Source organism: Melopsittacus undulatus, chromosome 1 (genome assembly GCF_012275295.1).
Source record: "Melopsittacus undulatus isolate bMelUnd1 chromosome 1, bMelUnd1.mat.Z, whole genome shotgun sequence".
Lineage (NCBI taxonomy): Eukaryota > Metazoa > Chordata > Aves > Psittaciformes > Psittaculidae > Melopsittacus > Melopsittacus undulatus.
In genome coordinates, this window is record NC_047527.1 from 99901577 (window position 1) to 99916168 (window position 14592).

Genomic DNA, 14592 nt, shown 5'->3' on the forward strand with positions numbered 1-14592 from the left:
TGAATGCTCTTGGTAGGTGCTTCTGTTGGCTTACTCCTCAGTTGTGATGATCTGCATGCAGAAGTTAAAAGCCCTCTGCATGCATTAGAAGATAAGATGTGATTTTACAGTGTATTCAGTTTCGTACAGAGGGTGAGAGTTTAGTACATGCATGTTTGCATTTTACATGAAAGAACAGAAGCTGTATCTGTTGTGCTTTGGAAGAAAAAAAAATGCATTGGGATAAACCTGTTTAGTTTTTAGATGTGGTAAGTTTTTTGTTGTTTTAAGAGATAATTCAATGAAAGCAGCAGCTTTCCCATGATTTGCAGGGTGGAAAGAATGAAGCAAACCCCTACTGAAGACTGGAGTTGTCATAGCTTGTTTTTTGTTTTTAACTTTTTCTAGTTTTGAAGCAGCATTTCATTCGTTCTGAGTGAAGCACCTCTGTGCCTCTGTAGTCAGTCCTTTCTCTGCAAAGCCGTTAAGTTATTAGATGTTGTGACTGCCTGAAATTCAGTTAAGAACTTTGAAACCAAAGCAAGCTGAAGGAGGCAACACACTGTTTTATCCCTCTTTCTTTTTACCGTATCTTGTTAGTAATTCATATGTACGGCCCGGATAAGAATTCCTCAGTTATTCTGAAATTCTGCATGACTAGGTAGAATGGCAGAGTCCAGTGGTTTGGAAGTGCTGAATGATGAGGCTGTATCTCAGGTACATGAGGTACCTCCTTAGCTGATCGTTGGTCACATTGTCCTGCACAGCTCACATTAGCAGTGATTAATGGCTCTGAAAATAAATAAATAAATCCATTAGTTGCAGATCTTGTTTTTAATTTGTGCAAAAATATTTTCTACTGTAGCCAAGGAGCGCAATTTATCTCTGTGTTGCTTCTTAATAGACAAAGCAAAACCAAGGCTCAGGCATTGTTTTGTGCTTGTTGATATTGCTGAGATGTTGGCCTTGGTCAGATGCTGCTTTCTTAAATGATATTTGTATGTGATTCAGGAGTTATTTGTAGCAGATAATGTGGATACCACCATACTCCTCTACTGCAGGGTAAGAGCACTGTTGTGTCATTTAGTCTCTGGGCCAGGAAGTTGTTCTTGTTTCTTATTTAATAATGCAGATATTGATAGTGTGTTTTTATGGAATGTTACAGAATATGTGTCTGACCTCCACAGGGTCATAGGAGTCAGTGCCTCCTGCCTCAAATTAGAATCATAGAATAGTTAGGGTTGGAAAGGTGTTAGGGTTTCAGTTGGGATCTCAGAAAATCAGTAGCTTGACCTAACTGGGTCTGCTCTGAGCAGGGATTTAGGCTAGATGATGCTAGAGGTTCTTTCTAACTCAAAGCAGGTTTCTGATGCTCAGCGTAAACCTTTGTCAATCACAGGTTCTGTCATAGCAATGAGATACTGTGTGAGGTGTGGTTCCTCATGTTCTTTAGATTTCCTATTATTCTTTGAATAAATAATTGTCTTTTCTGGACTATCATTTAAGACAGATGGCTTTTCTTACCCATGTTTTGCTCTGTGAAGTTTAGTAGTGTCTTTTTGTGCTAACTGGGGGCACTTTGTTGGAATATTTTATGTTTTCAGGGATAATTTCTCTTCCCTTTGTTTTCTCAGAAGTGATGTGTATGCCTGTGATAAGTGCATTTCCAGTCATATAGGCCAGAAGATTCTGAGCTTGTGAATGTGACATGCAAACACCTACAATGTGAAACCTGTAGACAGTTCGTGTTATAGTAAGTAAATTTTTTAAATTATTTATTTTTATTATTATTTTTAGCCTACTTTAAGGCAGAGGATGCAGCAAGTTTATACTATATCCTTTTATCATAGCTATGTTCCATTCTCCTGAAAAGTTACGTAGCTCAAGATATAAAAGGAAGGGTTTGCTTTGTTGCATTTACTGCTCATTTATGTAAACATCTAATGTTAAAAATGTTTCTATCTCTTTTCAACATAGGTAAATAGCCAAAACCAAACAATGGACACTCAATTATTTTCCCCATTATTAGGAGCAATTACTAGTACGCCACCTCCTCTAGAATCTTCCCATCTATATAGTAACTGGTCAACATGTGAAGAGGATATTGGCTCTAAAACCTCTTTTCAGGACTGCACAAAGAAACGGTATGAGCATTCTTGGTGTAATCTTATGGTGATGTTCTAGAATACCAGTATTATGGAGCAGAACTAATGGAATCTGGATCTTTTTGGGAAGAGTTTGTGGGATAAATAGAAACTCAATGATTTTCTTTTTCTCTATAATAGTTATTATAAAGGTTGTGAAAAAGTAGGGAGTCTGTATGTGTATAGATGTGTATATTTACATGTAAAAACATTTTAAAATTTGGAAAGAATACTATATTTAGGGAATAAAATGGGAAAATGCCATATGTAATTGAAAACTCCTTAAGGAAAATTCCTTCTGTGCCTCCCACCCCTCAGTACCATAGCTCGTTATGATCCTGCTTGGTAATATAGAGTATTTCCTGGAGCATGAACAATGCAGAGAGTGTTAGGCACAGGTCAAGTGTAAGTGGTGCCTCTGCAGCTGAAAGCATAAATATGCGTACAGCTACTCTTGAAAATATGCCAGCCTTCTGTCTTCCCTTGATATAATGCACTGAAGTTTGATTTTATATATATATATATATATATATATAATCAGTTGCAGTTTTGGATGCTGAATGAATGCAAAGGGTCTTTGTTACTTGAATCATGAAACATTTTTATTCCCCTGGAGCACTCCACTCTGCCCAGGTCCTGACTACTGCAGGCACTTCTGGTCATCCAGTCTTAATAATGCAGTAGAATTAGTAAAGGTGCAGAGCAGGGCACTGAGGCTGTACAGGGTTTTGAAAGTTTCCACATCAGTGGAGAGTAAATAAAACTTCAGTTCTGGTGAGTCAGCTCTGCTGAGGAGTGATTTTTATAAAATCATGAATGATACAAGGGTTGCAAGGAACAGGGAATGATTATAGAAACTGGGAGATGCCCACTGAAATAATTGGTTATTGCCTTTGTATTGGTGATTTTATGGCTTGTGCACAGCCATTGAAATTGTAACATTAGAACTATTCCAGCCTTAAAATGTAAACCATGATTTTGTATTAGGCTTCCCTCTCTCTTCTTTCCATCTTAATGCCAAGTGCTGGCAACATAATATTGCTTTCGGGGAGTTGGTTGGTACAGACTGGCACAGCAGCTTTTGACACTGTGGTGATGCTGTTAGCATTGATGATATCAGTCTCACTGCAGTTTTTTTATCGCTTGCCTAGTAAGAAGGAGGCATTTTGATGTGAGGAGAAAGGGGAGTCCACTGGTTCAAAAGGTGCTGAAAGAGTACAGTTAAAGAAGATACATGCACTATTTGTTTTAATAAAAGTTTATATAGCTTTAGTACTAGTTGTAAGTGCGAAGTTTAAGCTCTGAGTGGCAATCCCCTAATAAAAATATACAATCTCTTCTTAAAAGCAGCCTTTAGATTATTGTAAGGTAGCAAATAAAAGGTAGCAAATGCAGTATCTCCCCAAAGGAAGACAACACATGCAATGTCTGTCCTCAAAGGCTGCGGACTTGTCCTCGGCTTCAGTTCTAAAGTTAATCACAACAGCTAGAGCAGCACATAGATGTGGCAAAGGTACCATTTCCATTTGCCAGTTGGTCTTTCATCTTCTACTACTCTCCTTCTCCCACCCTGGAGGGCCTTGGAGGATGGTCTTGGAAGTTTTGGTGAAGAGCTGTAGGTCTTGGTTCATTGTCCTATTTCTTGTTATTTGTCTGTAGGGGCAGGCTTGCTTGCTGCCACAAACTGGGTTCCAGGCTGGACATTTGTGTTGTGTTTGGTGTAGTTGTAAGCAGTTTGGCATGGCTTTGCCTTTCCTGTGTGCTGGTTATTTTCATGTATTCTTTTTATGTTATTCTGCCTTGGTCGGCAATAAGTTCTCTTAAGACACTAGGAGCTGAAGATTTGATTCCTTGATGGTACAGAACTAAGGGCTATTACAGCAATTGTTTTCTGGTACAAACCAGAAAGGATAGTTGCTGCCTGTCTTGGACTTGAGAAAACTGAATGCCTGTTACACTGGGATTTTTGTTTCTGAATTCAGCTGTCCTGTGATTGATGGAGGGTTTGTTCATTCAGAGACTAGAAGGTAGGAATGTAGTTGACTTCTTTGCCATGTGTTTTGGTGTGTTTCATGGGAAGTATCTTCCTGTCAGGGTATATTGGGATTTTACCTTGCGAGATGCTTCCTGACATGTCACATTACCAAGAATTTTCATGTTGCTGGTAGCGAACAGTGCTGGCTTGAGACAAAAAGCAGGGGGAGGTGTTTCTAGTCCCTTGTTTGAACAAGTGATTGCATTAAGAAATAGGATTTGTCAAGTGTTCAGTTTCTCCTGCCTTGAATTGCATTTTAATGTTTTTGGTGCATGTACCAGAAGGAACACACAAACATTTCATCTCACTTCCATCTGGTGTGTAAAAATCTTGTTTGGGCAATTTTAGACTCACTGCTGTCCTGTGCTTGTTCTTTCCTATGATTATCTTTTTCATTTATAGTCATTCCACCTTACTTCTGACCTGTGTGTGGTTCTAAAATGTCCAGTGTTTTTAATTTCTATGCTACATTGTAAATTGACCTGTCCTTTGCTGAAAATCATCATCTAGACGCAAGCTTTCATCTCTGATCTCTATTTGGTTCCAGCAATTGGAAATAAATAGGCTTCCTTACAAAAAATAAGAGAAAAAAAGGTTTGCCATCTGACGAAGGCATAGAAGAGATCTAGTGATCAAGAAGCAGTTATAGTTCTACACTCATAAAACATTTTTCAAGATTTCTTGCACTTATGTGTATCCTAAACAAAAACACACACCAGATTCTTTCCAGAAGGAACTGAATGGTCAGGAAGTAAATAATAAGGTAGTTAAGAGTCAAAATGTGGTGGAGCCTTAAAAGCTAGTAAGGCATAACTATCTAATTTTCACTGTGGCAAGAGATTAACAAGGTGATAGTTGTAGTAGTTTATCCCTCATTTTATAGTTGTTAAATAGCAAAATTGGCATGAGTAATTATGAGGTAGCAGTAGCAGATGATGTAGCTATTGGGATAAGCTGACACCAGGGAAGACACAGAGATCTTCAGGGACACTGAAATGAATCAGCTGAATGAGAATAGGATGATGAATGAAATTTATTGGAGCAGAACAATGCGTGTTAGAGGGAAGGAGATCTTAATGGTGTTATGTTTTAATTAACTGCTGAGTAAGAGTTAGATGCCATTAGACAGCTCTTTAAAGATTTCATTTTGCACCTGAAGTAAAAGTTGGGCTTGTGTAAGAGTAGTGATGGTTGAGCAACTTTGGTATTTATCTGGAATATTTAATACAGTTTTGACCAACTCCTTTCTAAGGGGATTAAAAAATGATTCAACTTAAGTATAACTTAAATGTTTTGAGATTAAAATTACAGTTATTAAAGTATGGAAATAGATAATTTAAAATCCCCAAGATTTTGAGAAGGTTGATGATATTAATCCTCTGAAGGAGGCACTCAAGATGTGAAGAAGTGTCTATAAACTAAGTTACGTTGTTTGAAAAGAGAAAAATCTTTCGCTGCTCCTTACTCTTCACTTAACAGCTTGAGAAGTGTCTGGTGAAGTGAGAAGTTAGGGAAGTTGTTCTGCTTCATTTAAGCTGTAGAATTCATGAGTGCAGGAGGAGATCTCTATATATGTGTCCTGAGATTACATTAAATGCAGAACACTTAGCAGATGCTGCTGAAATAAAGGTTTAATGCTTTACTTTTTCTTTTGCCTGTTTTGTTAAGGAGAAAAAGATTTCCTAGGCTTTTTTTTGTTTGTTTTTTGTTTTTTTTAGGGCACCAGTAAACCTTTCTTGTTCTGGCAATGGCCCTGATATGTTTGGGCTAGTGTCAAGCATTTTAGAGGAGCCAAGCAAGCAAGAACCAGTTACAGACTGGTAAGTTTGATCTGAAAGTTCTTATGTGTGCGTATGGGTTTATGTCCTTTTACAGAGATACATTTTTAATTATTTCACAGCGTTGAGTAATGAAGGTCTTATAAATCCCTTTAAAATGTAGAGGTGTTCTTCTTTACTGCAGTTGCCATTAAAAAAGTAAGGCAACAAACTGTTAGAAATGCAAATTTTCTAGTCTTCTATCAACCTACAGCATTTGGGAGGAGAGGGGAAAATCTCATTTTAACTGGTAGGGAGTTGACTAAATACAATGAAATCTAAAATATTTAATAAATCTGAATAAACTCTGCAGTTCTCAATATACAGATTATAAACATTAGAGAATAGCATTAGTAGTCAGATTTCACATAGCATTTACTCAACTGCAGCAGGAGTACTTCCACAGCTTATGTTTTAGAGGAGGGCTATGTATGATTAGCCAAGAATGTAATGGGGTAAACATGTACATTGAGGGAATGACAGCGATACATGAACTGTTTTAATGTAAGAAATTTCTTAAACCATTACAGGAGGCTTGTTTAACTTTGTTACAGGAATTCTCTCTCAAGATTGTTTCCACCTGTGTGGGCACCTGACCTTGGAAGCAATGGTGAATTCTCAGGGTTCTCATCTAAGCACTCTGTTGAAAATCAGGATTTTTCAACCCTGATGGGTACACAGAACTGCTATCAGGAGCACTTGCAGAAGTCACATGATGTGGAGATGTTACACAGTGGTTTAGAAGATCTTCATCTCATACAGTCTTGGCTTTCTCCATCTGGGCCTTGCACTCAGCCTGATAATATTCTGAAGAACAGTTACCCTGGCAATTCCCCTTTGCAAAATAGTAATGCAATTAATCAAGAAGGAGTTTCATTTCAAAATGTAGACTATAATCAGCATTTGGGCAGTTTTGACCACATAAGGTTAAATGGAGACTATGACAAAAACGGTTCCAATTTTAGCACTTTTTCTTCTCAGAAAAGAGTTAAAGAAGGCACTAGTGTTGAGAAAGAGTTTTGGAAAACTGAAGGAGCAAGAGGCAAAGCTCTGAAAAATTGTACTCAAGAACAATCTAAGTATTCCCCTGATACTTCCGATCAGCCTGTTGATGACTCTTGGGATAAAGTGTCTCAGGACAACCACTTGTTTTCTAAAAGATATGGAAACTTTACAGCTGCTCATAAATTACAGTCATCTATTCATCCATTGCCATATTTTTTCAGTCAGCCCCCTAAGGAGAATATTTTTTCTAGAGGAACAGACACAACAGCACAGGAAACCCATGTGCAAAATGGTTGTCATAGCTTTACTTCGGGGAATGCTCTTAGTAATTATGACTGTAAGATCCATATTAGTTCTAAAGAATGCTCTCATAACGTATCAGAGTATGATTTATCTCTAAAAACTGTTATGCAAAATGGGAGTTACTCATCGTACCATGGACGTACGTGGCTGGATGGGAAAACAGCTACATCAGATATCCTGTGTGGAAAGCAAATGGTAACAAGTCTGCAGTCATCTTCAGGGGTTTCAGCCATGTCTGTTGGTTATCCCACACATCAGTCTGTAATGCAGTCCTACTACCCACAGATATTACCTATCTTCCCTTCAGGGAAGGATGGAAGGTCACAAATACCAAATGGTGTTTCTAATAATTTGAGAATTTCTAATTCCATCTCAGAAAATCCAAAGCAAATGAAAGCCATTGGACAATTGCAGCACAATTCATTGCCTAATAAGGAGGGGCAATACCACAAATACCCCATTGATTTTCTATCTGACCGGTTAACACAGCAGAATGCTGTAAGTGAAGACCCTGAAAAATACCACAGATTTCCAAAAAAACAGACCCAAGAAAATAGTAATAAAGATGATAAAAGAGGCAGAAGGAATTGGACTCCTCCTTTTGGATATACAACCCCAAATCATCAGCAATTCAATATGTTCCAAAAAAAGCATGAACAGAATAGTGGTAACATGTCAGATTTCATCAATCCTTCTTTTTTTCCTTCTTTCCCATTAATGTCTGATTTTAAACAAACTCCTGGCTTTCCTTCATTTAATCCTCATCTCTTTTCATCAGCAAATAACTTTGGTTTCCCTCCATCACCATTTCCATTCTCAGAACTTGTTGATCTTTTTCATTACGATGACTTGAGCTACTTGTATCCCTTTATCAATGATCTGTTTTGTGGAGAAGTAGCTGCACCATACTTTGCCTTTCCAGCACCATTTAACAAGTACAGACCTCTGAGAAATCGCAGTGGACCTGCTAATGAGCTTCACATCCGACTGGAGGAGTGTTACGAGCAGTGGAGAGCTTTGGAGAAAGAGAGAAAGAAGGTAAAACACAACTGACCAAACTTCCTATCAAAGCTGTCCCTCCTTTGGAGGGGGCGAGAATTCTATGTCACATTGTTAGTTTTAAATACCTAGAACAACATCTGCAACATCTGCTTTGAATACAATGCTTGTATAATTTGGCATGACTGGTTTTAAATCGTGTGGGGCTTTTGAGTTTTAGTGTCTAAATCACTTTCCCTTAGAATATAACATTTCCATTAACCCACAGTATTTGCTACATCAAATGTAGTAGCAATGTCACTGGAAAAACCACTGAGTTATCGTTAGCTTGGATGGTTTTTATTAATATGGTCAATAAAAAGTGATTGGCTAGTTGTTATTAATTCCATGGGCCTTTGCTAAGACTCTAGATGATAGATCAGGGCCCTCGCCGCTACAGGTGTTTTGTAAAGTACTGGTGGTTTATGCCCCTTAATGTTCTTAAAGGTTCATGTTGCACAGTTTCGTTAGATGGATTTCTCTTCTTTTCTTGTCCCATACTTGTCTCCAACTAAATCTGTAACTCAAGTATTCCATACACAGGCTCTCCATTTAAGGAGAGAATTTTTTGTGATGTGTTTTAGTTTTTGTTGGTTGGGTTTTTTTTGGTGTGTGTTTTGGGTTTCTTGTTTTTTGGGTTTGTGGTGGTTTTGTTTGTTTTTATGTTTTGTTTTTGTTGTTGTTGGGTTTTGTTTGTTTTTTTTCCCTGTCAGTGATATAGTAGTGTCTTTCTTAGACTAACTTGGATCTAGTCCATTCTCAGTGATCCAACTTTAGCCTAGTGATCTACACAGGCTTTCTCAGTCCTTAGGTTTTGTAGTTGCAGCATACACCTGCAGATAGCTTTAACAGTGTAAACTGTTCTCTGTCCCACAAGCCAGCTGCCATAGCATGGCTCACATTCCTACAGCCAAAATACTTACTCCTCACAAGGGGCTGACTGCATCCTGACTCCCTGAAAAGAATGTGCTTGGGCTTTGTTAATCCCTGCTTGTAGTTATAGTTTTGAAGAATGCTATATCTCACCTGTACCTATGTGTATGGGAAGGGTCTGTCTTCTGACATTCTCAAACTTATGATATTCTCACCCTACATTAATTTATTAAGAGTGTTGACAGAAAACTCCCTCCAGCAGGACTTGCATATAATTCTGTCTAATCTGTTTAATTAGTCAACCCTTTCAGCTCTCAGAAACCTGTTCAGTGCAGCTGCTTTGGAATTCACAGCAACAGTGAACTTACCTGTTAACTTGTATAAATCTCACCTTTCTAGGCATCTCACATTTAAAAAAAAACCTTGTGAATTGCCTGTGATATTAAATGTGCATAAAGATTTATACTGAAAATTGCTTATTAGTTGTTGTTCTTAAATACCTGATGTCATATGAGTTTATGTTTTTTTCTGAATGTCAGGCTTCTGAGATGAATACAGGTGGAGTCAGCCAGCTCTTCTAATTCATATTAGGTGAGGGCAGAGACTAAATAATATGGATGTGTCAGTAAACCAAAAAGAAAAGAACTTAAACACATATTTTCAGTATGAATGTGCATATAGTATGAATGTGGACTTAACCTTGTCCTGAACTGCAGTGTGGTACTAATCTTCTGAGTCTGTTGTACACTGAAGAAGGAATAAGATGGAGAATCATCTGCTAGTTGTGTCTTTTTTACTTCAGGTGTAAGAAGCTCCTGTCTAAAAGTAGGTGATGTCACTTTCTGCACTGTATAGTGGTTTGGCCAGTTCCTTTCTCAGTGGGGAGTTTAGCAGCTGTGTTGATGACTTTCTCAGAGCCGATACCTATTTATGTTAAATCTGGCTTAATCCTGATACACTTCAAATACAGCTTATGTTGGTGTGATCACCTGTTTCTTTTGTTAATAATCATAGTATGTGACATTTGAAAGGCATACCTGGGGTGCTGCACAAGACTTTTTTTGCCTGTGGTCTGTGTCCAAGATGGTTTAAACCAAAGATGGACAGCTTTGTAAAGCTGCCAGTGAGCATTGTACTCTGAGGTGGAGCTGAATTACAGAAGTATTTTCAGTCTGACTGCAGCTGGTTGTACTTCTAAACAAGTGTTTGGGAGCATTGTTGTGCAAATGCCGTCAGAAGTAAAGACAGGAAGTGCACTTCTAATGTATTTGAAAATTGTAAATGCCCCCAAAATGTGGTTTGTAATACTGTAGTAATTTCAAACACGTACAATGGCTATTTATTTCCCTTTCAGACTGAAGCTGACCTTGCAAGAAACTTCCCAGGAAAGCGCATATCAAGCTCAAATACCACTCTCATGTCCCGCCTTCCTGCTAACCCATCACGAGTTGATCGCTTGATTGTCGACCAGTTACGAGAACAAGCCAGAGTAAGTCTTCTTGAGCTCCAATTCCTGCATTTCTTTTCAGTGCTTTGTTTTTTTAATGAAGATTTATATATGTTTAGTGATTTTTTGATATTTTCAATGTCTGGCAGGTGCTCACCTTAGTAGAAAAGATGGAAAGGCTTAGTGGTACCCCTGTACACAGTAACATAACCACTACATTGAAACACCATATGGAAGCCATTCACGTAACACAGGCAAGGCGTAAGAATGAGATTGTTAGTGCTGCTAATCCACAGAGACAACGAGCACTGCGTTATAATAATGAGAAAGGTAACTGCTTTTCATTCCTTTGGTTTTAAAAGCTTTTTTAAAGTTTTAATTGTAGAAATAAGCCATTTGAAACATGCAAATTAAAAATAGGCAGCAATTACTGTAACTGCAGCAAAAAAAAGTGTAAACCTACACTTGTTACTTTTTAAATGACTTTTAAACGATTTTTTTTGTTCTTTTCTGGTTTTCCATTGATACTTTAAATATTTTGAAACGTTTTTCTCTTCACTCAAAGAGCAGTAAAAGCTGCCCGGTGATGTTATATAACTAAGTAGTTGTCCTAAAAGTGAAAATGTATGTGTTTTTAACAAGTTGAATTATTATTTTTTTTATTAGTGTTATTGCTACTCTTCAGCTTATAAAATGCACACAAAAATGTTGGTGCCTTGTTAATTGATTATGTCTAATTACCTAAATCACAAAACCACCAGAAACTGCATTTCGTGAATTCCAGTGTCTGCTGAAGTAAAGCCAGAATAATTTGTAGCAGCAATATATACTTCTGTAGAAGTAATGCAGAATGAGGAAAGTTGCTTTCCCTTTCAACACCACAGTGTGAGTGATAATTTGCTATTCAGTATAGTTATCATACAGCTGATACGTATAGGAATTCAGGGTTTGGAGGTAAAGATCATATTATTTTTTCCTCAGAAAACGCCTGTGTCTGAGGGTATTACTTCCAAAGAGGAATGGGCATCTCCTGCCTCCTCCCATCCATTTTTTGGATCCGTACTCAGCACTGACCAGTATTGTCTTATTTCCTGTTGCTGCCATGATGTGGTGTTCCTTTGGCTTCAGCAATGTGTATGGGATAGTGTTCCTTGTAAGAAGGAGAAGATAGACTACAAAGAGAGTAAAGATGTGTTGCTTTCACAAGCTGGGTGTCAAGCATGATGTCATATCCTTAAAAGTGATAGTCCTAGATGCAAACCAGCTTCTAAAATTACTCCTAAAATTGTGTTACATGATGTTAGCCCCAGGCATAAGCCAGGAAACAGGTAGGCATTAAAAAAACAATAAATGAATTCCTACAAACTGTGGTTGTGATAATGCCTCATAGTAAAGGTATATGGAAGCATTATTTAAACCATCCTGTATCTTACTTGTAGTTAGAAAAATTGCAATTAGTCATTTACAATTATCTGCAGTGCAATTGTGTTTCTGAAGAAGAGCTGTGCTGCTGTTGAGTGTCTAAGCACAATCTAAATCACATGCAGAAAAACCTTTAGTGTGTTTTCTTCACTGTGAAACATGTTTGTTTGAGTTCTGCTGTTAGTGCTTAGAGATCCCAAGTTCAGCAGTGAGCCTTTCCTCACTGTGGGGCTGGGTGGGGATCAGTATCACTGCAAGGAAGATAAAGGAGTTAAAAAGGATTGCATTAAGCTTATCTAGCTGGAATTGAGTGGGCAGTTTTACTAACTGTGCTTGTTGAGTAAAAGTGTGCAGCTGTGGGGAAAAAAAGCCAGCAGGATGCTGGGTTACGTCCACAAAGGCATCTCCAGCAGAGATAAAGATGTTATCCTACTGTACTCAGTGCTCGTCAGGCCACATCTGGAATTGTGTGTCATGTGTTGGTCCCTGCTGTACAAAAAAGATGTGAACAGGCTGGAGAGGGTCCAGAGAAGGGTCACAGAGATGATCCAAGGACAGGGCAGCTGTGTGAAGAAGGGCTGAGAGAGATGAGTTTGTTCAGCCTTGAAAAAGAAGTCTCAGTGGAGACCTTATCACCATGTTCCAGTATTTAAGGGGTGGCTACAAAGAAGATGGATACTCCCTTTCTACAAGTGGTCACATGGGAAAGACAAGGAGTGATGGGCACAAGTTATTTCTGGGAAGGTATCAATTAGACACCAGAGGAAAATTTTTCAGAATGAGAACAATCAGCCCCTCCAATAATCTCCCCAGGGAAGTGGTGGATTCCCTTGTGTTCAATACTTTTAAGATTTTGCTGGGACAGGGTGCTGGGCAGTCTGGTCTAGGTCATGCTTTGACAAGAAAGGTTGGACCAAATGATCCCTGAGATCCCTTCCAACTTTGGATCCTACAATTCTATGCTTGAAGATAGTCCCCTCTGATAACATTAATTAAGTAGGCTTAATTATTGCATCACAGGTGTGGTGGTTATACCACTGAGTTCTGGACACAGTTATGGTTGCTGTTAGGGTGAGATGTTAACAGCTAACTGATGGAATTCAACCAATGCAACACCGGTGTGTTTTATTAGCTGTTTCTTTAGCACACTTTGTGTACCAGTGATGGGTTGAACAAATTTACTAATTTTTAAAATGTATTAATGTTACCAAGCCAGTGTGTACGAGCATAACCTGTAATGTGTTTTTCCATTGTAGATATTTTGGCTCTGGCAGCTGCCATTAGAGACTTGGCTGCTTCCACACGCAAGGCTCGTACCGCTTTATGGTGTGCGCTGCAGATGACCTTGTCAAAAAACTCTTCAAGCAGTCCAGTAAAACTAGAAGTTGTTGAAAGGGCATTGCAGGAACTTTGTCCTCCAAACACAAGCACACAAGAAAAAAAGCAGCATGGAGCATGAAAACAAATGATGCAAAAAAGAAAAACCTGAGGAACCCAGGAGGATTCTGGAATAATAGCTAATAATAATAACAACAACAAAAGGGAGGCTGAGGATGTGGAGGGAAGGGCAAAGTGTCCTGCCCAGTACCATGCATGGTGTTTTTGATAAGCTATCAAAAGCTGTCAAAAAAAGCAAAAAGGTTACTATTACTGATAAGTGCTGCATTTCTATTACTGTGATTCTGATGTTGAGACACACATCTTGTAATAGTGTTAATGCAATTTTAATATTGCTGGTATTGCAGAGTCTGCTACGTAAGAATTTTGTTATTAAGACGAGCAAAATAGTAGCATTTCTTTGTGTGCTTCTCCAAAGCTATGTATCAGCTGTGAGTCAAGCCATGACCTGAGAAACCAGTGTGGTAGAACTTAATTTTCTTTTTTTCTTTTTAAATGTTAATAATACAATTTAGCATACTAAAACAAACAAACAAAAAATCCATTAGAAAGGTATTTCAGAATTGTTCAGGGTTTTTTTTTTTTTGCACTATTATGTGGTTCTTTTAAGTGCCAAAGTGATCATGAAGTAGTTTCTATCTTATCACTGTGCAGAGCAATCCACGCTTCTATGGTGTTTCTTGTGACAGGGATTTGGGTAATTCAGATTAGCGCAAACAGAGTTTGACAAGAATAATCAGTGTTTAATGTTGGTTGTGTGAGGTGCTTCAGCAGTCCCACTGCTGCTTCGGTTCCTAGCTAAACCAGTGTAAACCAAGCTTTTCCATAGCATAGTCCATTTAAAAATCTCCGTAAAAAAGAAAAAAGTTTTTGTAGCTTTGCAACAAGTGCTGCGTTGAAGTACACATTAGCAGGTGATATAAAGTTGTCACTCAGGATTAGAAATTAGATTTATTGATTCCTCAGTGGGTTAAAAACCAGTAACTATATAATATAGTATGCACTTAGAGAAAATTGCTGTTTGTTGTTAATATAAGTTCATGGTACTATAATTTTCAGATACATTCCATATTTATTTTGTTTATTGAATGTTTATTTAAAAATCTATTTTAGTAACATAAAGTTGGATAT

At 38.0% G+C, this 14592-nt stretch overlaps 1 protein-coding gene across 1 annotated transcript; it reads left to right on the forward strand.

Annotated features, from left to right (window-relative positions):
• The first annotated feature begins 1977 nt into the window (after positions 1-1977).
• LOC101870779 (meiosis-specific coiled-coil domain-containing protein MEIOC-like) lies at positions 1978-13522 on the forward strand. Its single transcript, XM_013129309.3, has 6 exons — positions 1978-2123; positions 5877-5978; positions 6530-8321; positions 10549-10683; positions 10791-10971; positions 13320-13522. The coding sequence occupies exons 1-6, from the start codon at positions 1978-1980 to the stop codon at positions 13520-13522; spliced, it is 2559 nt and encodes an 852-aa protein (XP_012984763.2).
• Positions 13523-14592: the final 1070 nt, after the last annotated feature.